We start from the raw sequence: 23,607 nt of genomic DNA, 5'->3' as shown, positions 1-23,607 counted from the left end.
GGCACAGATTTTTTTTAATATATTTAAGATAATAAAAAGGATCTCCAAGGATGGTGAACATTGAAAGACAACTAAATAGAGATGTAAGGACTATAACTTTGAAAACAGAGTGTTAAAAATATTTTAGATGATTGGTCATGCTTCTCATTCTAAAAAAGATCATCCCATGGATGAAAGAACATGAGCACTGGAATGCAAGAGCACTAAATCATAACTATATCGGCAACCCTATTTTAATCTCCATTTTATTAATACAGTACTTCACATGAATGTCATGCACTGCATTTCCCAATTTTATTTCCCATTTCCTTTCAGATACTTAAGCAAGCATTTGTTTGATCATTGTCTTTGCAGTCAAATGTGTTAATTTATTTGGGTGATGATCCATCCAGTAATTTAGGTCCGAAGTAGAAAACTACATATAGCAGATTTCCTCCCCCAAACTTATGTTACCTATAGAAGAGTCTGGAAGAATCTCAGTTCCTCATGAATGCTGCTCCTTGCACAACCAGTACACAGCAATAATTAGATGAGATACCAGAAAGCAACTTCTCTTCTAAAGCTACAGAAATGGAAGTCTAGCACTCTTTGAACTTTCTCAGCTTTATTTTTCTGTAAAATTTTAAACAGAAACACGATGCAGATTTGCTGACCAGAAGAGATCACTGGAGTGTAGGACAGAATTACCTGTCTGCAGCGCTGCAGTGGCCCAACAGCCTGACAAGAAAGAGAAACTTTATTTTTCTTTCAATGCCAGGATATTTCCTTATCAGGATCTTCCCTGATTTCAGGTCTCAAACTAGATGCCTAGTCTATAAAGTTGTACTTTGTAGCAAAAAGTAGTAACAGAAAAAACAGAACTGACAGTACCAGCTATTCTTCCTAGAGACATTCATGAAGTCTGACCAAATTCTGTGCACAACAATTCTACATTTGTGGAACAAACAAACAAAATGCCTCCCAATCACTGAAAACAAACAAACAAACAAAAAAACAGAAGCACTCCAGTGGCGTCATCACTTGTTTTTCTTTAAAGCAGGGTAGAATTAACACACCTTTCATTCTGCAAACTTCTGGGCTTCCTTTTTTGTAAGCAATTTTTCTGCAAAGAAAACTAGAAGGTTCAAAAATGTAAATACTCAGTGGTCCTATGTGGATGTTTCATGCTTCCCAGATGCTCCAACACAAGTATGAAGTTAGGTGTCTTTGCAACTGGCCAAAGCTGCTGGGCCAGACAGCATGTTTTGACAATCTCAGATGAAAAGGAGAGCACTAAAATAATAAAATACAGTAGCATGCCTGTTTGTTCATGCTTTTGCAGCTCTCAATACCCTTTAAAATCACTCTCAAATTTCAACCAAATAACTCTTGAATTTAAATAAATTCAACATAGACCTGCCAGAATTTAATTCTAGAAGGTAAGAGAGGCAATCTAGTGCACTTGTTCAGGAGGCTCAGGGAAAACAAGCAGAAGCCTAACATTAAATAATCCATTTGACAGCAAATTCCTGGTTAATTGGGTGCTGCTTTTTGCCTTGCAGGTATCTCATAAAGACATGGAGACCAGGGAAAAATAGGATTATCATCCTAAACTGGCAATACTTAGTGGACAAATCCTTCAGAAATTGGACTTCCATTTTCTATGAGATCACTTATTTTCCTGGTTCCCAAAACAGGTGACTCAGAAGTTCATTCAGACCTTTTTTTTTTTTTTTTTTTTAACTACAAAATCTGTTCTTGATAAAAAATGCAGTAAAGAAAAGCAAAATCTTTGTAGTGAAACTCAACACAGCATGGTAGGTAATATCATAAGACATTCAGTAGGGCTTAGCTATTTAGACTTCTGTCTAAATAAATATGTGTATTTCTTTAGATATTTGATGGCTAGGTAGTGTTCAAATAGCAGTCCCTTTTTCTTTACTATAATCCCCAAAAACATTAGCGTATGAGGTTGTTACCTTTTGCTATCTCTCTTGCATGAAATGCCTTCTCCTATCAGACAGTGACTGAGGCGCACAAAAGCAATCACAGCACTGCATAATGCGCCATTGGGATTCCTTTAAAGGCTACGATAAATGTGCTTCCTGTACTTCTGAAAACTCCAGATTAATGGAGATTTTCTTCATTAGCAGAGCATACATAATAGACATGAGCTTGGGGAGTTAATACAGCATTTCTAAAGCTTCGCATCATGCATAATTAGTTTTTTGGTTTTTAGACAAAAGTTGAAGAAGAGAATATACCTAGACCACTTCAAACGTATGAAAGATTTTCTTTTGTTTTTGCATGAGACTTTCTACATTGGCTAAGTCAAAGGAAAAAGCATTCCCTCCTATCACATTTGCTAATGTTTTTGCCAAAGGTCCAGCATTACTAATAATGAAGTTTGCCTCTAACTGGAACACAGTATGGCATCGCTTCCTACTCTAGGAGTAATTGATGTGAAAACTGTCCTCAGAAGAGGCACCTATGGAACTTCACAGGGAATGCATTTATCCCCAAAGCATTCCCTATTCTGTGTTTCAAAACTGCTTTTAATAATAGATTACCAATGTATTTATTTAAATCGGCAGTAATCTGTTGTAATAATAGTTCTGAAAAGAGAAAGCCAAAGCATCCATGGAACAGTTCATGTTCATTTTGTTCAGAACCAAATAATCCCAAGGAATGCCCTATTAATATTTTGGTCTATTGTACTTAGTTTACCTATTCTATTAAAGATGCCCACATATCGGTCTTCTGTTTCAGCTGGTACACTACCAACTTGCTGGTTTCTTTTCAGTCTGCACCCAGGAATCCTTTCTAAATCAAAGCTGGATAAAATCTTCTTTTTGATTTTTATTTTTTTAACTTATCTTTATAATTAGTAAGAGACTGCAACAAATCTGGAGATGGAGCAGTGTCATAGGAGAAATCACATTATCTACTTTCTCTCAAGGGTCATTATGTTTTCTTCACATTCCCTCTACTTGGCAGATGTGAAATTAATAATTTTGCCCCTCAGGTTTGCTATAAAATGGTGAAGGTTCATTTGTCTCAAAGAGCAGGTTAATTTCTTCCTCTGCAAATGTTTTGAAATGGGAAACTAATAAAGTGAAGAACTAAGTCTCCGTTTATATGACTGCTTTTCACATGACTGAAGACAGTCCTGCTTGACACTTCTTTTTACAAACATTCAGTTTGCATTCTGATGTAATTGCCATTAAAAAAATATACCCCTGCCCTCCCCCCCAAGAAACTAAAAAACCAACCTAAATGCCCCTCCACATTGTAATGAGCAGCTCCTCAAATCAAACTGACAGTCAGGTTTCATACTCTGTGTCTTTTATCATCACCAGAAGCTGTCTGTGTTCCTGTTATACTCAGCACGTGTGTCAGACAGAGGCCAACAGACCCAGATCTAGGCAGGAATCTGCCTGTCCTCCTCCTGCTGGTACTCCCCCCTTCAGGTGGTGGGGAAGGAAAATGTTCTGTTCCTCCAGTGAGACCTCTGGGTGTTGCAACTGAACCGAAAATATGTATTTAGGGACTGGTGAAGACACAAAAGTGCAGGGATTACTAATTTCTACATAACACCAGCTCGCTTGGTTGCTGATGTTACAGAACATGTTTGTGTGCAGAGGCTGAAGACTTACTGAGCAGAGAAACTGACCCAGGATCAGCGCTGCAAAGGAAAGACACTCTTGGGATGGAAGGGCAGACCCCTGATAACATTTTATTTTCTAAAAGGAAACGTGTATTGCTCCCTATCGCTGGTAACCACAGAACTGAACAAGCATCAGATACGATGGGGCAGAACCAAAGCCTCTGAATAAAAATACTTCCATCGTGCACTACCTCGCTGTGCACACAAACCTGGGGAAGGACAGGAACACAGCACAGCCCTCACGATACATCCCTGCTTGTGAAAGCAGAGCCCAGGAGAGTTTAATAGGCACTGTGATGGGAGCTTCTTTTCCTCGAGTTTGAGAGAAAGACAGAATCATCACATGGCTGAGGGTGGAAGGGGCCTCTGGAGGTGACCCAATCCAAACACCCCCCACTCCCAACACTCAAGCAGGGCCTGAGCAAACTGCACAGGAACATGCTCGATTGCCTTTTGAAGATCTCCACGGAGAAAACTCCGCAACCTCTCTGGGCAGCCTGTGCCAGTGCTCGGTCACCCTCACATTGTTTTGTGGTGTTCAGAGGAAGCCTCCTGTGCTCCAGTCGGTGCCCACTGCCTCTTGTCCTTGCACTTGGCACCACTGCAAATAGCCTGGCCCCATCTTCATTACACCTTCCCTTCAGGTATTTTCAGACACTGATGAGATCCCTCCTGAGCTTCCTCTTCTCCAGGCTGAACAGCCCCAGCTCTCTCAGCCTCTTCCTCACAGGAGAGATGCTCCAGGCCCTTCATCACCTTTGCGGCCCCTCACTGGCCTCCAACTAGACCTCATGTCACTCACTCATCACCACCCTCCGGACTAGGCCATTAAGCCAGTTTTTAATCCACCTCACTGTCCACCCATCAGCTTATGGGAGACCATGTTGAAAGCCTTCTTGAGGACAAGGTAGACAATATCCACTGCTCTCTCCTCATCTACCAAGCCAGACATTTCATCACAGAAGGTTATCGGGTTCATCAAGCATGAATTCCTCTTTGTGAATCCATAATGATTTCTGCCAATCACTTTTTTGCCATCATGTGCTTGGTTTCCAGGAGTAGCTGGTCCATCACCTTCACAGGAACCAAGGGGAAGCTGACTGGACTGTAAGTTCCCTGGTCTTCTTTCTGAAGATACATGTGGCATTTGTTCCAGCTGCATTTGCTGTCATTTACTGCAGCTTTCTTGCTTTTTGTATTTAAAGAAATACCAAAGGGCAATTTTAGACTGTGAGACAAAGAGGAGAACTGAATTTAAGTCGATTTTTAAGGGAGGAATTTGGATTACTTTGCTTTTTTCTTGACCCACGATTTTCAATAACACAAGAGGAAAGCTACTCTTTAAGACAGGAACAGAGCGATCAGCTCAGTAAGGAACAGCCTGTGTGTTTCCCAGGCAAGTGGCTGTCAAGGAAGAACTTTCATGTAACAGCCACAGCTGAACATTATTTGTCTTTTCAATCAGGCCCTTTCAAAGAAGATGAATTCCTTTGGATTTCTAATCAGAGAAGGGGACAAATGACATGGACGTGCATCCCACTAGTTAATATTTTCTTGGACTTCTGTTAAAATTTATCAGCTTATCTTCTGCAAATCCCAAAACTGATTCACCCCCTATACCGCAGAAAATTCAATACTATTTTTCACCCTTGTAAGCAAATGGACCTTAGATGGGAATCATTTTTATATCAGAAAGGCATTAGGAGAAAGGATGATACAGTAACTATTTTTTACTTCAAATTTCTGATAGAAATTGTAATTTACTTTTGCAATGAAAACAATAGATGAAGTAGAAGTGTAATGTGGAACTTGTGGTAAATCAACACAACTTCCTACTAAAGCTTATTATAGCATCAGCTTTGGGACGGTAACATTAGAAATACTGGAACTTTTCCACAGCTGGAAAAGTTTTTTCTGGCTGGAAAAGTTTTTTCTGCCCAGAAAATAAAATGGCATGTTACCTGCTACCCTTTTCCTCAGGGTTCAGGTGCCTGTGATTTCAGGTCTAGCTCCGATACAACACAGCCGTACAACCTTGGTTCATACTTGAAAGGAAAGTGCTAAGTGCTGTAGAAAAGTACTTGCAGTATGACTTCCAGTTGAATTCTCTCATGATCACAAAACTAAACAATGTTAGGACTTCATTATATGCCAGGAAAAAAAAAAGAAAAAGGAAAAAAAACCTTGACCTGTTCACAGGCAGTCCCTCAAGGTATAGGAATAAGAAGGAAGAATTTAATTCCCAATGACACAAAGATCCTTCCTCTTCTCTTGAGACAAAAAGGTCAAAGATTCAAAGAAGCCAGCAAAAACTGTGAAAGGCAGCCCCCATTTCTACCTTGTGAAACTGTTTTTAGGAAGGAACTCCTCTTTCCTAACAGTGATTTTCAATGGGGAAGGGCATGGAAATAACCACTGAGATTCAGGGCATGAACACTGTCAAAGGGAGAGACTAACTACAGAACTAATGACAAAAGAAGATGGGAATGAGATATGAGGGTGGAGAATGGGGAAGACCAACTGTTAAAATGATTGAGTACAAAGAATCTGATACATTAGGGCCTGAGGACTGTCTGTCTTGTAGATGGATGACAAGTGCTCCCTGTCATGCGTAAGGAGAAATGTGGTGACATGGAGTGCTAACTGCTGAACCTGTGCATGCAAGAGCATGCTGACTTGGGTCAAGACAGTCGCCAGCCTGTACAGCCTGCACATTTCAGCCTCTTTGTCTGTTTCAACCTGATGCAAAGTAATATGTAAATTGTATAGTCTCCCTGAAATAAAGAGCTGGAGGGAGATTAGAGTTTTACATTTTGGCTGTGGATCAAGCTACAGCTTTCAACAGAGTGAACCTATGTTTTCTATGCAAATACTGTATTTCCATACATTTTACTAACTGGCTATAGACCCTATATACTTTTAAGTCATGCATCCCTTTTAGCAATTAAAAGGAGAAACAGAGAACTTAGTTAACATTCCCAGGGAAAAACAGGGTTTGGTCCACGTCTGATCATTTTCAGGGCCTGGTACCAGGAGATGAGCTCTTATTTGATCAGAGGAAAGATAAGGCTCATTCCATCAGCGAACATTTTGGCACATGTAGATGGTTTCACTGTGCCAGTGGTTATCAGTGGGCAGTGAAGAAGTAGGGGAGTAATTCTGGCACCTTGAAAAACCACCCCCTAGATCCAAAGCAGTGAGGAAAAGAAAGAAGATGAAAAAGAAAAATCTTTAGAAGTAGGGATTTAAAGCGTTCCTCTGCTCCTTTCTTCCAGATGTAACAAGCCACCTAGGAGTAACAGACAGTTTACAACTAACCTGCAGCAGTGATGCAAGAGCTCAATAGACCTGGGAGTAACAGCTTTCCTCCTGACAAGCTCAGGTGAGGGGGCAGAAGGGACAGCAAGAACAGTTTTAATTAAAATATTCCTGTTGCTTCTTTGTATATATTGAGCACGTCTGAATTCTCTGCCTGGAAAATCGTTGGTTACATTGGCAGCAATTGTTTCTGCAAATACAGGGCAATAATTGTATCTTAACACAGAGAAGTGGAATTCTAACTGTTAAAAATAACTTTGGGATAATCCATCGTAAGTATTTTTGTGGCATTTTTAATTTTTTTAATCGTTTTCTTAAATTTCACTACAGTTTTCTAGTTCAGTTTTCACTGGGCATTGTCTCTCCTTCAAAGTGCAGGGACACATACGGGATCAAGATTTTTACCGTATAGTGCGTGTTTAAGACAAAACTTGTTGCAAAGCACAGAAATAAATAATTCTGTCCACAGAAATGTTGATATGGAAAAGAAAACTATAAAACACGTTCTATCCTATTAATCTTTAAACTAGCCTACTCAGGTTTTATTATGGATGGTTCCACCGGTTTGGGGTCAGATTTAGAGAAGATTTGGTTCTGGATTTTTTCAGGCACCAGAGGATTCACAGTCTTCAATGGTACGGGAGGGCTAACAGCTCGGTGGGTGCTTGGTTGGTTTGTTTGATGACCATTGACTTTCAGATCCATGAACTTATTATATCCCACGTGGCAGAGCAGCTGTTGGTTCTGTGCTCAGATATAAGGTGATTTCTTTGGTTCAAATATTTGTGCAGCTATTTAGCTGCAAGCAATGGCTGGATAGAGTGTGGGTGAGCACGGTCTCTGTAGCAGTGGTGGGCGCTGTGAGCCTGACACCAAGCTAGCAATCTTATGCCTCAGATAATGCCATCTGAACTGTGAGGAACTCTAACTGGGGGCTACTATTTTGAAATTATCATTTTACAAATATACTAGAGTGAAAATGTATATGAGAGTAATCTGAGATACACTGTGTAACGGAAATGTTCTGTCATATATCTCCTGATTATTTTTTTTCCTTCCCCCTCTTCCCATCTCTCCCCACACACCCCCACCCTTTTTTGAAGTGCTTGTATAATAGCATCACTCCTCTAAGTTCGTAACACCATATGACACAACTGTGGGAAGAGAGAGCTTTGAACACAGCAACTGGTGATTCAAATTCCAGACAAACAAGGGAGGTCTTGGTTTCAGACCTTGAATCTAGGGGAAAAAAAGCAACAATTTTTTTTGTAAGTCTGATTCAAATGTGGTTTACAATTGCCAAAAATCCATTAGCCTCCTCTTTTTCAAACCTGCACTCTACATTCTAGGTTAAATCTAAACCAGATCTGAACGTAATTCCTCAGCCTTCCTCAACATTACACTGAAAGAGCACTTACATTTATATTACATTTCATCAGAAGGAAGGAAAGCACTTCAGAAAGTACGTAACTGCTCCACTGAGGATGATGCAGCCAAGTCTAGCGAGATGATTTTTCTTCATTTTCTTTGCATTCTAATTATAGATGCTTTTATTTACTAAAGTTACAGATAGGACTTGTCTATTACAAGCCTGCGAAATCTCGTTCTGCTAAAATGAAAACATATTTCAAATGCTTTGGAGAACCGTTAAGATTATTGAATGTCTAGCATACTGCTTTGAGTCTCAGAGTGGTTCACTAGACCCCTAGGGAACAGGCAAGCAGCATACAATTATCACAGTAATTAAAAAGGTGCAATGACTCTTCTCTTAAAGACTCCTGTTTTATTAATTCTATGGTATACTTTGGAGACTGGCATTATTTTACTCCTACCCAGCTTAATTATACCGTCATTAGTTTATCAGCATCTCTCTTTAACCCCTCGGGCCAGTTATTAGCATGTCACTTGCTAACAGTTAACCAATAACCACTACACCTTCAAAGCAGTATCTTCTGCTATAAAAAAGGCAATTTGTAGAGACAGATTTAATATCATCATTCAATTTAAATTTTTCAGTCAGACATCACTTTCTGCTTTTAATTTGAGAAGGTTACTGTTTAGCTTAATGAAAACACAAATAATGTTGATGTATTACAGGACTTTACCAGGTAATAAAATACTTCCAGTATGCTGTGTTTTATGAGATTGAATGCATGTTTTAATACTCAACAGTACGCACCACTGAAACGACTAGCAAGCATATGATGTTCTCAAATACAACTAACATTCTGGATTTCTTTCTCTGTACTGGGTCTCTCTGGGACAGAGTTAATTTCCTTGTCCAGGCTTCCTACTTTACCCACCCCTCCCCTGCAGCGAGTAGGCAAGAGTTTGGGAGGGGACACAGTTGGGACAGCTGACCCAAATTGGAAAGAGATATCCCATCGTAAGGATGCATGTAAGGTCAGCAATAAAAGCTCAAGGAAAGGAGGAGGAAGGGGGGATGTTCATGATTATGACATTTCCCAAGTCACCATTTAGTGTGCTGAGGCCCTGCTTTCCACTATGTAGCTAAAAATCTGCCTGCTGATGTGAAATAGTGAATAAATTCCTTATTTGCTTTGCTTGCACACATAGCTTTTACTTTGCCTATCGAACTACCTTTATGTCAATCCATAGGTCTTCTCGCCTGACTTTATCTTCTCCCTGTCCCCAGACAGAGGTGACTGAGCGAGTGGCTGTGTGGGTGCTTGGCTGGCTGGTATCAACCCACCACAGTCTCTAACCCTTCAGTGCAAACAGGCTCACTTACACAGAACCTGATGTTACATTACCTCATTGGATAAGCACATAACCAAGCTATGAGAAAAACTGGTTTAATTTTAAAATGCTTGAAGTATTTCCGTACTAAATATATACATACCTTGTCTAGACAGATAATTTTACATTATTATGAAAGGCATAGTGACCTAGACACACTCCTGAAGGGAACTCTAATTAATTTTTATGCCCCAGTTTTGACTAAACTGTTGTTATCTTAGTCTAATAAAGAAAACCTTACAAATATTAAATAGTTCACCATTGTGTACTGCCACTTAGTATTTTTCATTAAATTTCCAACAATGTGAGGAAGAAAAAAAATCATATAGTTACAATTTATATAAGCTTGCATCTTCAAAACATAACACTGTGATTCTGACAGCAACAATTTTTTACTCTGTATTTGGCATCACACCAATTCGTTCAACTGAATGCCACTCAGCCACTGGTAGATGGCCAAGTGACTTTATGAAAACTAACTTTACTGGCATATGCAAGGGAAATACACCATTATTTCTGCTGAAATATATAATTTTTCCTGGTACTGTTAAAAAGGCAAACAACACCAATCAGTTCTTTAAAATACTACAATCAATAAGCAAATACCATTTGCTTAGTCACACTTCTCTAGGTACACGTCTGACCATCTTCTACCAGCTCTACAGCAGCAGAAAGAAGATTCAAAATATTGGGGGAAACACTAATGACAAAAAAAAAAAAAAATTAAATCCAGGTCACAATATACTCTATTATTTTTTGAGCAGCTGCATCCCAAATTAATATCACTGCCACTCTTCCTGAAGATTACTGTGCAATTGTTTTTTGTATAATAGGTCTTCTTTGTATCTTTTTACAGTCAGAGGTCAGCACTATTAATTATAGCATCCAAAATAGGAGCCAAGACTGCTATACAACATGACAAATCACACTATCTCATTTAATGAAAAGACATGCTGTCAGTCACTCAGGAAAGCAGTCCTCGGCTAAACCTTATCTGCTAATTGAGTCATAACCATGACTACATTTGCTGTTACACAGGATCTTTTTCCACTTTCTCTACAAGTACGATATACCTGACACTGAAAAAAGGAAAAAGAAACTTCATCCAAACCAAACAAAATTATTCCCAATCTTGGAACAGCAGCCAAAAAAGAAGGGAAGGAAAAAAAAAAAAAGAAGAACTGATAACTGATCTGACGTCCCAAACATACACTAACAAGAGCAGGGTGTAATGAAATGAAGAGTGTTCAGTGGAATACAGCATACCTGAACGCACTCATCTATGCAGCACGCTACGCTGACCACTTTAAGGCATGAACAGGTATGATTTAAATCATACTGGCAAATGCTGAGATGTTGTACTTAAAAGCATTCAGTCTTAACTCCTGGTTTAAGGTAGATAGTAAAGACTGCTACTAAAACAACTTACATTTTCAGCCCTAGGCATATGCTTGCAACATTTCCAATCGCTTTTGAGTACTCACCAGCACATTTTGTTCTTGTTTTTAGAGCTGGGCCAGGAGATCCCGTTCCTCCTTCACCTGGTCTTGTAAGTAACACACTGATCTCATACTCTGTGTCAGGATCCAGGTGCCCAATCTTATAGCTCGTGGAGTCCACAGGTTGTATGTCATACCAGCTTCCACTTGAAGTTCGATACTCGACTTCCCTTTGAATAATGGGTCCATCTCCGTTAATGGAATTGGCGTTCAACTGTATCCACAAGTATGTCGCACCAACTGAGGACAGCTGAGGTGGAGCAATGGGAACTGGTGGCTCTGAGGCACAGTAAGTTACAAAAAGCAGCAATTATTATACAGGTATTTTTCTGCTTCTAAAATATTCAAACAGCAATGGATTTCAGGCTATATTAGAGCTGAAGTCTGCATAAAAATATAGATATGAAGAAATTATCACTACAGATTAACTTATTTCCAAAAAATGCAATATGCAGTCTTCTGTTTAAGCACCTAGTGATTTTAACCTGAAGCTTATGTTCTCTGCTGAGTAACGTCAAACTGGGTGTGACTAGAGTTTTCCTATTCACTTGATATTAAAGGACATCTTTTAACTTCCAATTTAAAATGAAAGCTGATCTCAGGTTTTCTTATCAAAATACAGTTCTTCCTGTATGTAAATATATAGTCTACTCAAAATTAACATTTAATTAATAACAATTTAATTAATAAAAATTGATTTTAAAAAGTTAAAATTGATACTTCAGTCTATTCTTAGACATAGAACAGTAACTTCTGCCTGAAAATAAAAAATATTTTTTCTTCTCATTGACTGCAATATTCAGCCATCAGATTTCTGTGTAAGCCAAATAAATATAGTACTTTTCAAAGTCCTGTATCCTGGTTAAACAGAAAGAGCTTCTAGAAAAGAGCTGGGGGAACTCTTTAGTCTTTATTATGAGCCTGTCTCTTTCTTGCAATAGCTTATTTTCACTAACATCCAGAAGTATTCTGTTGCACTAAGAGAGCATTTATGTGATCTCGAGTTTGCATTCTAAAGATATTAAAAGTGAGTAAGATTTTAAAACTACTTTTTTATTTATTAAGCAATGGACATGTAATTTTGAGTTGGACTGCAGAAATAATTTGCAGACATCATCTCTTTTTAAAGCTAAATAACACGTTCATTTTTTTCCTACTGATTAACCACAGAATTACTCTGCTGTTTCAAGCATCACATCTGCATAAAATTTGCCTTCCCGTTGGTTAAATATATTCAAGCAGAATGAAACCATGCTGTTGTAATAAGGCAGTGTTTGATCCAATATTCTTAACATATCTATCAGCAAACACTGCCACCTTCTTAAGGCTGCACAGAATACTTAATGAAAAGTAGAACATCTGTCTTCCCTAAGCTGTAGATTCAGATTTATCCTCTCCTGCTAACCATTCCCCCAAATGTTGAGATATAGGTAGTTAAACAGAAAAGAAGCTGAATTCATATATTTCATCATTTTCCCAAGGACTTCAAAGTCAGACTTAAAGTAAAGAGAATGAGGCACAGGGGGAGAAAGGAACTCTGGAAATAAGTATTAATATTTCCCAAGAAACGGTAGAATCGCTATTTTAACAAACATGTAATTATCCTACATATGCTACCTTCTTTTTCTTTTTTCCTCACTTACAGAAAGAGCACTCAACTCACAGAGCACTAAGTATATTGAAGATCACCTATGATCCTCACAGACCAGTGGTGTTTCTAATTAGCACCGTTCCTTTTTATATAAACTTTAAACTACGCAATCTGCTAGCGATTGCTGAAACCTGAGATCACAAAATCGCAAATACAGGTCACCACACTGTGTATTTTCATCTTCATAAAACTAACTGATCACCATTGTGAAGAACACGGTACAGTTGGCAACAATCAGATACGTCTCCAAAGACGTCTACTAGTCGTTACTGATTGGCATAGAAGTGCATACAGAAGAGAGGAATATTGTTTGCGTTTTCAAATCAGTAGTGAAACCACTGTTTCACATCAGTAGAAATATATGGTAAACTGATGTCATCTCTTGGTTAGGCACATATAGCAGTTTGATTGAAACTAGTGTTCCTGAACCGTATAAACTACGGCTTCATACAGCGTTAGTATGCCTGGAAACAGTTCTGACTTGACTCAAAATGATTTAGCATCAATTTAAATCATTAGGCCGTTTTGTGAACCAAGACGTGAAATGGAACTTTTATAGAGCATCCTAAGGCATTTACTTAGCCATGCTGAAAGAACAGTTAATTACTTTCAAGTTTCAAATGCTACTAAAGGCTGTTGAAGTGCCATTCAAAATGCGAACTCAGGAGTTAGGTCACTAAGGTTAGTGGTTACACCAATTCATTCAAAGTATTACAAGTAGTCGAAATAGACAGTATTTTATTGTCTTTTTATCCCTTGGGGCATATTTTTCATTCCTTTGTGGCCAAAGTGCAAAAGGCTAATTCAAGCTGCATGATTTCAGCAAAGCCGGCGTACGCTGCAGTTTTACTATTAAACTGCACTTCCAGTATTAAAGTAATGTTCTTATTGGAGATCAAGGTTACGCAGAATGAACCTTTCATTATAAATACGATGCTTGTTATTAAGCTACTGGTTAAAAACACGAGTCCAGGAGTTAAGCATACACTTTAATCCAAAAAGGTGCACTACCAAATACAATGAGCTGATTTCATGACTCAGATAAGAAAGCTCTTCTTCTGGCTTATTCAATTATTCTTCCTTTAGTCAGCATTAGTGGGTTTTAGTTTGTTTTGCTTTTTTACTGAAAAATTAGAATCACTTAATCAGGTAAGTACCACACTGCAGCACCGCCATCTTTCACTGAGAGCAGTTTTATTGTGGACACTGAGGTAGTCTCAAATAAATACCATTGAAAATTCTTTTCCCATTAATACTGTTATAAAAATGGTTCAATAGATCTGTGACTCTGTATCCAAGTACATTCAGAGAAGGAATTTTAAGTGATTGCAGAAACAAGTTTGTAGCAGTGGTACTTTAGGATGATGGTTTAGTTTAAAGAGTTCTTCCTTGCAGATCTCTTTGGAAACAGAAGTAAAAAGAGCTGTTTAGTACTGTACAACCTTTTAGATAGGCTTTTAAATGGAATGTTAACTCAAAAAAATAAAAAAGGAATTTTATACACAAGTTCACATTTAATGCTTTTTAGACAGACACGTGACCTCTTCTTGAATTCCGTGATCAACGGCAATGGGCAAAATCCCTCATGGAAAGAAAATACCGGCCACCTTGCCAAGGCAGATGTCTAGCTCCAATGACTGCAGATGACAGAAGGTTTTAGGCAGATGTTCTAATGTCACCCTACGTTAACTTGACCAGTTACAGTAAACACGTGAAAAAGACAAAGCCTCCTGCATAAGAGAAGGGCTGCTCCTTATCATAAGATAAATACAAACGTAGCCACACACACATACAAACCTTTTATTCCTATGCACTGTAACATTAATTGCAAACATCGTTGAAACAGCACCTCCTTTATTTACTTTGCTTTGTGCTTTAAATTAGAGAGATTTCCCAAACATTTTCTGTAAGATCCTAACAACTTTATGTTTTGCAGTTTTTAAAATTTTAATAGGGAGGGGAAAGATATCCACATAGAGATGCCAGTGAAGATAATGTAAATCTTTGAGATTTGACTGATTTATAAAAAAATAAAAACAGACATTTCTTGTCTGTGGCACAGAACAGCTCACTTGAAAAAATGAAAATTTCTACTCTAATAGTAGCAATAACATTTATTATTATTATTATTTTGTTGAAGAAAAAGGGAGAGTAGAACCATGCTACATTTAGAGGGAAAAGGGAAGAAATATTTATCTTGCAAGCTAATTTTAATTAAACAGTGGCTGTTAAAGAATGTCATGGTAATCCCATGCTATACTGTTCAGCACATCACAAATACATGAAATGGTAAAGATACGGTATCAATCTCTGATGCTATGTCCACATTAATAACTTCTTACCTAATTATTAGAATTATTAAACTAATCATTATTATTTTATAGTCTTGAAATCAACTAAACAGCTTTGTATATACTACTATATATATACATAACTACATATCTTGCTATGCTCATCTATATACATAGTTGTGCTCATCTTCAGACCAAGCAAATTATTTTGGTCCTCTGGAAAACAAGTGTACTTTGCAGGTACAATCTAATCAGTTGGACATTAGCAGATACCCTGCTAAACCCTGCATTATTGTTAGCAGTATCCATCCTTAACCAGGCACAAACTGTTCCCTTCCCCAGACCTGAATCCTCCCAAACCCGATCGCTGACGTGTCCACTCCCGAGCCACCAGCTCTCTGCTTTAAGCCAGTGGCACCTACGTCTGCGCTGCTCTCACTCTAAGCTCCTACCCGAGCAGTCTGAACCGATCCTTCCTTCCTATTCTCACCCTTGCTCATTTGTTGTTTTCTCTCCACACCCCAGTCACCATTCTCCCATTCCAAACATCTCTAACTCCCACCCAGGTTTATTATTTGTTGACCTAGGCTGTATCTAAAAGCTCGGCCCGTTTCTGTTCTTCTAACCAAGCTTCTCCCTAACGCCTGCTGTCCCCTCCTGCAGGTCCATGGCCTTTCAGCCAGTTCCCTTCACTGGCCCCTGCCTCAACTCCCACCCCTATGCGTATATATATATATGCCTGCATGCACATATAAAAATGTTTGTGCATATATACATATGGATGGACAGATATTTCTGTTCTGCCCTTGGTTTTCTTTCTCTCTTCCTAGATTTTAGTGCTCATGTAGCCCCAATGTTCGTCTACCTCCCCTCTAACTTTGAAACACCTCCCAGTTTGCCATACCTTTCAGTCCCAATACTAACAACCCCATCCAAGTATGCAGCTTCTTGCTCCACTCGCTCTCCACATCATGCATCTCACACCATTACAGCTTCACAGTACAACGGCTCAGAGAGGTGGAGGGCTGCATACTAAAAGCACAGGACTGCTAAGCTCCCAGCTTTGGATTCATGTGCCTGGGTCCAGCCCGATGTAGAGGAGCTCAGATCAGCACTGACATCCAAACTGTGTCTAGAGTTTTGGGGAGAAATCTCAATTTCTCAGTTAAACTCAGGGAAGTCTCCATTGTACACATCAGAAGCATTTATTTCTTTGTTTTTCCGTAGCTTGTAAATTGACTATACTTGCAAACAGATTTCTTGACACATCTATTACCCTCCTGAAAAATCCTAAGTTCCTGCTTCAAAGCCTGGTGTCTTCAGCACTGTCCTATGGAACGTCTGCTAAGATGGCTGAACTATCTCGGCTGTTTTGACTGGAGGTTTTCTCTAAACTTTCAGGCTGAGACACACACTCATACTGGAAAATATCATCCTGAAGTCAGTTGATCAAAATTATGTGCATCCAAAAGCAGAACTTCGTGACAGGCAACTGTAAAAGTAAGTTGTAATACCAGCACTGTTTGTAAAAAGGCACAGGCAGATTGATGGATCCAGCATGAAAGATGAATTGGTGGAGACAAAGAAAAGAGATATAAGCATCCATGTATATTTAACGTAGGAGAACAACTGATACCTCAGACAAGCAATTTGTAATATTTTCTTCCCATGTCTTCATCTCAAAATGGTTTCACTCTCCAGAATATATTCTTTGTTCTGGAGGTCCAGAATAGCTTTAGTTCTGTTCCTGGTCTTAAATCTTCCATTCGAAAAGATGCAGACATTTAAGCTGCCAACATTACAGATGGCTACCTCTCTGTGCCCTTGCTTAAAAACCTAACAAAACTTCATTTAACCAAATTGACACCTCGGTTTACCTTGTTTGAACTCAATAAGCAGTCTGAACTCCGTAATAATCTGGTGTCTGCTCAGACAGGCTCATTCTGTTCTTCTGAATCTAATCTGTGTTGGACTTGCCCACTACCAGAGAAATTCAACCGAGGGACTGTATGTAGAAGTCTAATTTACTTCACCAAATACATTTAATCAATTCCACCCTGCTATTTTCCTTTTGCTCAATGTTTGATTACTTTCATGTCACCTATTATAAACAAACTGCTGTTTTGTCTTTTGTTTGGTTGTTTTGTGGGTTTTGTTGTTCTTTTTTTTTACATTAAGTGGGTGATCTGACAAAGCCACTTTCATGTCTCCCATTAGATAAAGTGACATTTCAATCCAATTCTCTGACAAACTTAGATGAGGATACTGTGTAGTTTGAACACACGCACAATGACAAGGCACTTGTCTTTTCAGCCTTTCCTATCAGAACAAACACTTGGGTAAAATTGAAAACCTCCCCTTCAGGATTTATTTAAATAGAGCAATCAATACTTTATTTCACCATCCTCTAAAAGGCATATAAGGTAACACAAGCACGTTTTTTAAAAAAAAAAAAAAAACCTTTTTTTCCTTCATGTTTAGGGCCAGGCTAATTGTTCATTGACAGGCTTTTTGCTCATTAACTAGACAATATTCATGTTTACAGTTCTTTAATAAGATAACATGGGATTAACTGCCAGCTTTTTAATTGCCTTTTTTTTTTTTTTTTTTTTTTAACCCCCACAGAGATACAGAGATTAAACCTTGTTAGAATCATATCTGTTCAGGTAAAAACAACCAAAAAGGAACATTTGGCCATTTCTTACATATGTCTCATCCTCAAAAATCAAGATTTAATTCCTATTCCTTTGTGATTTCAGGTTTGGTTCGCAATGCCTGATGCTAACGGTCTTCTGATTTGGAAAGTTCTTGCATCTGGTCTTCAGTTTGCACAATAACATGCCACAGCAGCACTGAAAACCTTAAAGAGGTTTACGTGAGAAAGAAACTGGAAATTACTTACAGGAAACTTCTATTTAGTGAAACTATGCCTGAAGTATGAAGTAGCAGGAATGTTGTACAAAGTTGTAACTCACTCTGCTGTGAAGATGTCTTTAAGTTAAGATCTTGAAATCAAAGATATTTTGAAAAAAAATCCTAACTCCAGCATGGGATTTACTTACTTGCAATTTGATTTACAAGTTCAGTAACCAGAATGAAACAAAGGGCAATAAGTGTGGCAAATTGACTCTCTTTAACTCCCATCTTCCTAGCAATGTAGTTCCAGTGAAATTCCACTTAAGTCAGCTTAGTTACACCAGTGTAAATGAGAAGAGAATTAGATTCATTGTTTCCAACAAAGAGAGGGGAGTAATTACACCACTGTTTCTACGCATACTATCATTAAGCCATCAGTACTTCCCGAGCAGACTAAGCATTAGGTGCCAATAGGGGTATACATACATTGCTCATGATTTACTGGTGGTAATGGATGAAAAACAGATACAGTTGATAGATAAATCAATCCATTGCATTTGAATTCTGCTGACTAGCATTGCAGAATAGCTGCTGAAAAAATAGGAAATACCGATGGTGTATAATTAAGAAACTCTAAGAAAGCATATTTACTAATTATCCCCTAATGCTGCTATTTCAGTACAGTCACCTAAGGTTTTACAGCATAATGTTTAAAATGGGTCTTTTTAGGTCAGAAGGAATGACCTGCAGGTGGTCTCATAAAAGCTCCAATACAGGCAACAGGGATTACCATAATTACTTTGCTACTGTACAAGTAGTTAATGGGATTACACCCTAAGGCTATCCAATTGTTCGCAGGGCCCACTGCAAATTTCCTGAAAGAATCTGGATAAGCACAAATGCTTTAATGATATGCTTCATAATTTCATCTACTACACCACAAAAGAAACACTAATAAATTAGAACACCCTAAATCAACCAAATTGACAGAACCTAACAACTTTGGCTTTCTGTACCTCCTGTCAATCTGCAGTCAATCTTCCATCTGCCTCACTCAGATAGTTTCCCTTCTTCCCCTGGCTTCCACTGCTGTAAGATCTGAAAGATGCTTTATCATTCCTGTTGGGGCTTTTACTTCACCCTTTCTTTCTACCTTTCCTAAATTTCCTAAACACTTTCATTTTTGGCCACCCCTTTTCTTTCTTTTTCATGTTATCTTTCTTTGAACTAAAACAAACCAAAACAAACAAAAACCCTTGTTTTTTCCACTATGCCTTATAATTCCATATTCATCCCATCCTCTCTATTTGTTTCCTTCTTCTTCTGTCTGTTCAAATAGCTCGTCTGAGTTTTTGTACTAAAATTTTTTTTGTCATGTTACCTCCATACACTGGTTATTTGCAACCTCCTCCTCCTTGTCTTGTCCTGCTGCTTCTAAAGCACATCAACTGAAAACATATTCTTGCTTTTGGAAAACAGTTCCTCGTTCTTTAAGGCTCTCTTGCATCTTCCACTGGTGACCAATTATTTCCCAGTCTAACACATAGCCCAAGCTTCTTCCTCTCCAATCAACTTAAAAAAAATAAAAATCCTAAACCCATGCACATCTCACAAACACTGCTCTAAACATTTCACCTTTCCATTATTCCCCCCTCAAATGTTATTTAATTCATAATTCCCTACAGTCTGAATGCCAACCTTCCTGTATCTCTTCTCAATGTGAATTCTATTGTCCTCCTCACTTTGCCTCATTTCCCCCCGCCGCCCCCGAAAAAAAAAAAAAAAAAAAGTTTAGCTTTTTTAACTTTTTGGCTTCATTATTCATTTATGCAACTGTGCCTTCTGTCCTTCAAACCCCTCCTTTACTGGTAGTTTCTCGTACACATACTTTCTGCGTTGCTTTCAGAAACAAGATCTATGCTACATTTTCAGATGGAACAGTTATCCCACACCTTGCTTACTGATTATGTGAGTTACCTGAAAAAATCATAATAAATTTGGAAAGAGGATTACATCTTTAAAAAGTCCTGAAAGATCCTACATATGTTTATAAGTATGCAAAATTATTAAACAGTAAGGAGAAAGAAAAAGTGATTCCAAGGTCAAGTAATAATAAAGCTCCTTATCTACTGTATGCAAACAGAGCCATGCAAACTCTTATAACTAAAACTACTGCAGTATAAGTCATAAGAAATGTTAATTTGTATCTTAAACCAAAAGATAAAACCTAGAGCAGAATTTAGAAAGCAGAGTGGCAAAAATACTACGTAAGAATTAATTTATTACTTGTGTTATTCCTTAACCTGCATGTTTCTTAAATAGCCCATCACAATGGAAAGAAAAAAGTCCTATCTAACAAAGGACAGTGTTTCTAAAATCAGAGAATTCATAACAGACACAACTGTGTCCCTCCTAATTCCCAGGGGAAAAATCCACACCGGCGGTAGATTTTGTTCTAGGGCACTTGCTCTCTCCTTGCCAACTTGGATCAAATTGTTTTGGTGAAGAGAAAAAGGGACTTGAGTCCTTCACCTCAATTTTTGTTTCTTAGGCGCAGAACTGACCGGAAAGGGAAAACATGTAACACAGCACGGCTTCCACAAAAAATATGTTTTTCTTTGAAAGAACAAAAATAAAACTATGTTCCTCCAAAATGCTATTATAAAAGTAAGAAACGATCAAAATGCATTTTAAATACAAATAATGTTAAGAAAATGTTTTAGCATGGTTTTCTATAAGGATGGACATTTTTATATGCATTCCATTCAAAGGCGTTTCCTGCTGTTTTTAAAAATATCCCTTCAGATGTTGAAATATGTGTGTTTTCTCTTACTGTAAAGTTTTCAAATTTTGAAGTAAATACATCTTTAGAATGCAATCTCCACCATGGAGGTAAATAGCTAATCTTATATTCATATCCTCCAAAAAGATAAATATACTCTTCAATAGAGAAATACCTTCTAAACAGTGCATCTGGGGGAAATATCTAAACAAACAATCAACAAGTAACTAGTTAATTAGCCCTGGCTTCTTCTGTCATTCCCTTGCTACAGCTGGATAGACTTTCACAATTTACATAAACAGAGTCTATTTATTAAACATCTTATCAACTTCAACAAATGATGGGTGACATCTTTAGTGAACTAGTGATTGCAGGTCCTTATTTCATACACTTAGCATGCAAATACTGTTTTTTCTGTGAAATACCTTTGACTATCAGTTCCGCATAGTTTGATACACCAACCCCTCCTTCTGTCCGAATCATGCAGCGATAGTTGCCAGCATCCCGCTTCGTGGCATTTACCACATTAAAAAGAGCCACAAATCGGCGAACATTGAACACTTTTATGTTCTTCAACGGTGCATCCCTTACGTAAATACCCTGCACAAAGAAACAGAAATAAAGAAAACACTGTTAGTCATATTTTCAAAGATACTGAGAAACAAATCTAGTTCTCATAAGGTCCCCAAGAGGGGAGGCCAGGTAAAGGCAGAAGTCTGTAGCATTAGTTTTACAGATGTTTACACTGTGTGAGACTCTACTGCCTTCCCATGTGAGTTAAAACATTCATCATCAGTGGGCAGCCACTCAGCTGGAACAGCTGCTTTCAACTCTTTATAGATTAACTAATAGAAAGATTGAAGAGCAATGTAACGTTTACTTGCTTGGCTTACTTTACACAAATATTTAAAGGTTGTTTTGTTTTTTAAAAAAAAATAAGCATGACCCAGCATACACCATTTCTGTCTCCTCTTCCCCTCTACATGCACTATTCAGCATATGCATTTTGCACAGCTTGCATGGAAATTTAAGTGTATGCTTCTCATACAGGAGCACCCACACACGGGATTATCGATTATCAGCAACTCAGGTGGAAGAGGCTAGGCACAGATTTACCAAGCGAATGACCAGCAAGACTGAAGTTGTCTCCATTTCCTCAACACAGGACCAGGAACTGGGCAATTTCTACCCCAGCACAAGGTCTTGCCCTCAGTTAAACATACTGCATGTATAGCATAAGAAAGTGAACTACGTAAGATCTCAGGAGCACAAGGCTCCTAAGTCCCACGCCACCAGCCTGTTCCCTCATGTGATCCAGTGCGTGTCTGGAGCAGGAAAAGGGGATGAGAGCAGACAGAAAGGTACAGAGATGACATCTTGCCGTGTCCTCTGATGCAAAGATGAGGGCTGAGAGACTTGGCTTTCAGATTCTCACCAGAACTCATGCTCCATCTGCCCATGAAACAGGGCAGGGTCCACTATGAACGGCCAAAGAACCTTCAGAAAAATCTAATAAGCCAATTACTACATCTGATTGGAAATGTTTTATACAAGATCTACTTGCAACATTTATTCAAACAAGAAAGGTGTACTTTCCACACAAACATATGCATTTCAACAAACTGAAGACTGCAGACTTTATTGAAGCACCAGGAGAAACTGTGGAGAACCCCAACAAACACCTCTCAGAAGATGTTTGCAAGGGTCCCACACTACCTAGCTTCCATAAACCATCAACACAGCTGGAGGTGTCTCTTTTTTTTTCTTTTTTTTTTTTTTTGCCCTGGAATTTACAGTTTATCAAGCAGAATTTAAGACCTATATAGAAAATGCTGACTTCGATTTGTTATGGCCTTCACTTGTCATCATATTGAAAATAACCTTAAAATAACAGTTCTAACCAGAGAGCTACAAGTAACAGCCACGTTAAGTTAAACTTGTCCACAATCACAAAACCAAGTCAAAGTTAATCATGCTACTAATGCCAAAGAAGCAGCATAAGTAACAGTAAATACTGATTTTCATTCTCTTAATAACACAGAATGGTAGTGTTATTTCCTCTTAAAAATAAATCTGGGTGATGCATAGCTTATTTAAAAGAGAAAAAACCTTGTAGAATGCCCAAAGAATGCACTATCATGCCTTAAAAATTACTCAATCTGAAATTGCTACTTGAGAATTACACCAGATGATTGCCAGCTCCTTACAATTCCCAGAACTCTGGGCTGCAGGCACACTGACTTTTTAAACTGACTGAACATAAGACTTGGAAAGAAGCCTTCCCAACCACTATTGCAAAACTACTATTTTTACTGGTCTCATTACTGGTATTATTCTAGCAAGAACGACAGGAGATAGCAGGAAGCAAGCAGAGCAGGTTAATTATGATTTTGGAGAATGAACATTATTTAAAGGCAACTTTTTTTTTTTTCCTAAAAAGAATGACCAATTAGCCCTAACTATAAGAGCTGCTGAGCAGTCACTGATCACACACCTTTAAAATGTGTTTCTTCAGCTTTCAGACTTTAAGGACTCTGTGCACAGCCAAGTCCTGTGCTTATGTTACATCCACCCACGCCAGCTCCTTCCTTTTTTCTAGCTACAGCGTCAGGAAGCTCTACACGGGCTATTTCATCTTGCCAAGAAATCAGTAAGCTTTTCTCCAAGGAACAACATACCACCACACCCTGGTTAATTCTAGCACCGTAACTAGCTCAGTGCATTCCAAGCATGAACAAGAACCTCTCTGCCCTCCAGCTGTGCTGCACGCCTGCCCTTCAGTGCAGGGCTTGAGGCCCTGGCAC

The 23,607-nt window shown here is 38.4% G+C and overlaps 1 protein-coding gene across 12 annotated transcripts in view; it reads right to left on the bottom strand.

Moving 5' to 3' along the window:
* The window catches only part of PTPRM (protein tyrosine phosphatase receptor type M), a 482,484-nt gene that overhangs the window by 269,635 nt on the left and 189,242 nt on the right, over positions 1-23,607 (bottom strand). For all 12 annotated transcript variants that reach the window (XM_083826617.1, XM_083826619.1, XM_083826620.1 and 9 more), the window contains 2 exons: positions 21,229-21,403; positions 11,209-11,502 (listed from right to left, as the gene is read on the bottom strand). In XM_083826617.1, the coding sequence (XP_083682743.1) occupies positions 11,209-11,502; positions 21,229-21,403 (469 nt within the window). The remainder of the gene's footprint in view (positions 1-11,208; positions 11,503-21,228; positions 21,404-23,607) is intronic.

Source organism: Anser anser (assembly GCF_964211835.1).
Source record: "Anser anser genome assembly, chromosome: 2".
In the NCBI taxonomy this organism is placed as follows: domain Eukaryota; kingdom Metazoa; phylum Chordata; class Aves; order Anseriformes; family Anatidae; genus Anser; species Anser anser.
The sequence above is the reverse complement of the archived record's forward strand: the minus strand, read 5'-3'. Positions and strand labels throughout refer to the sequence as shown.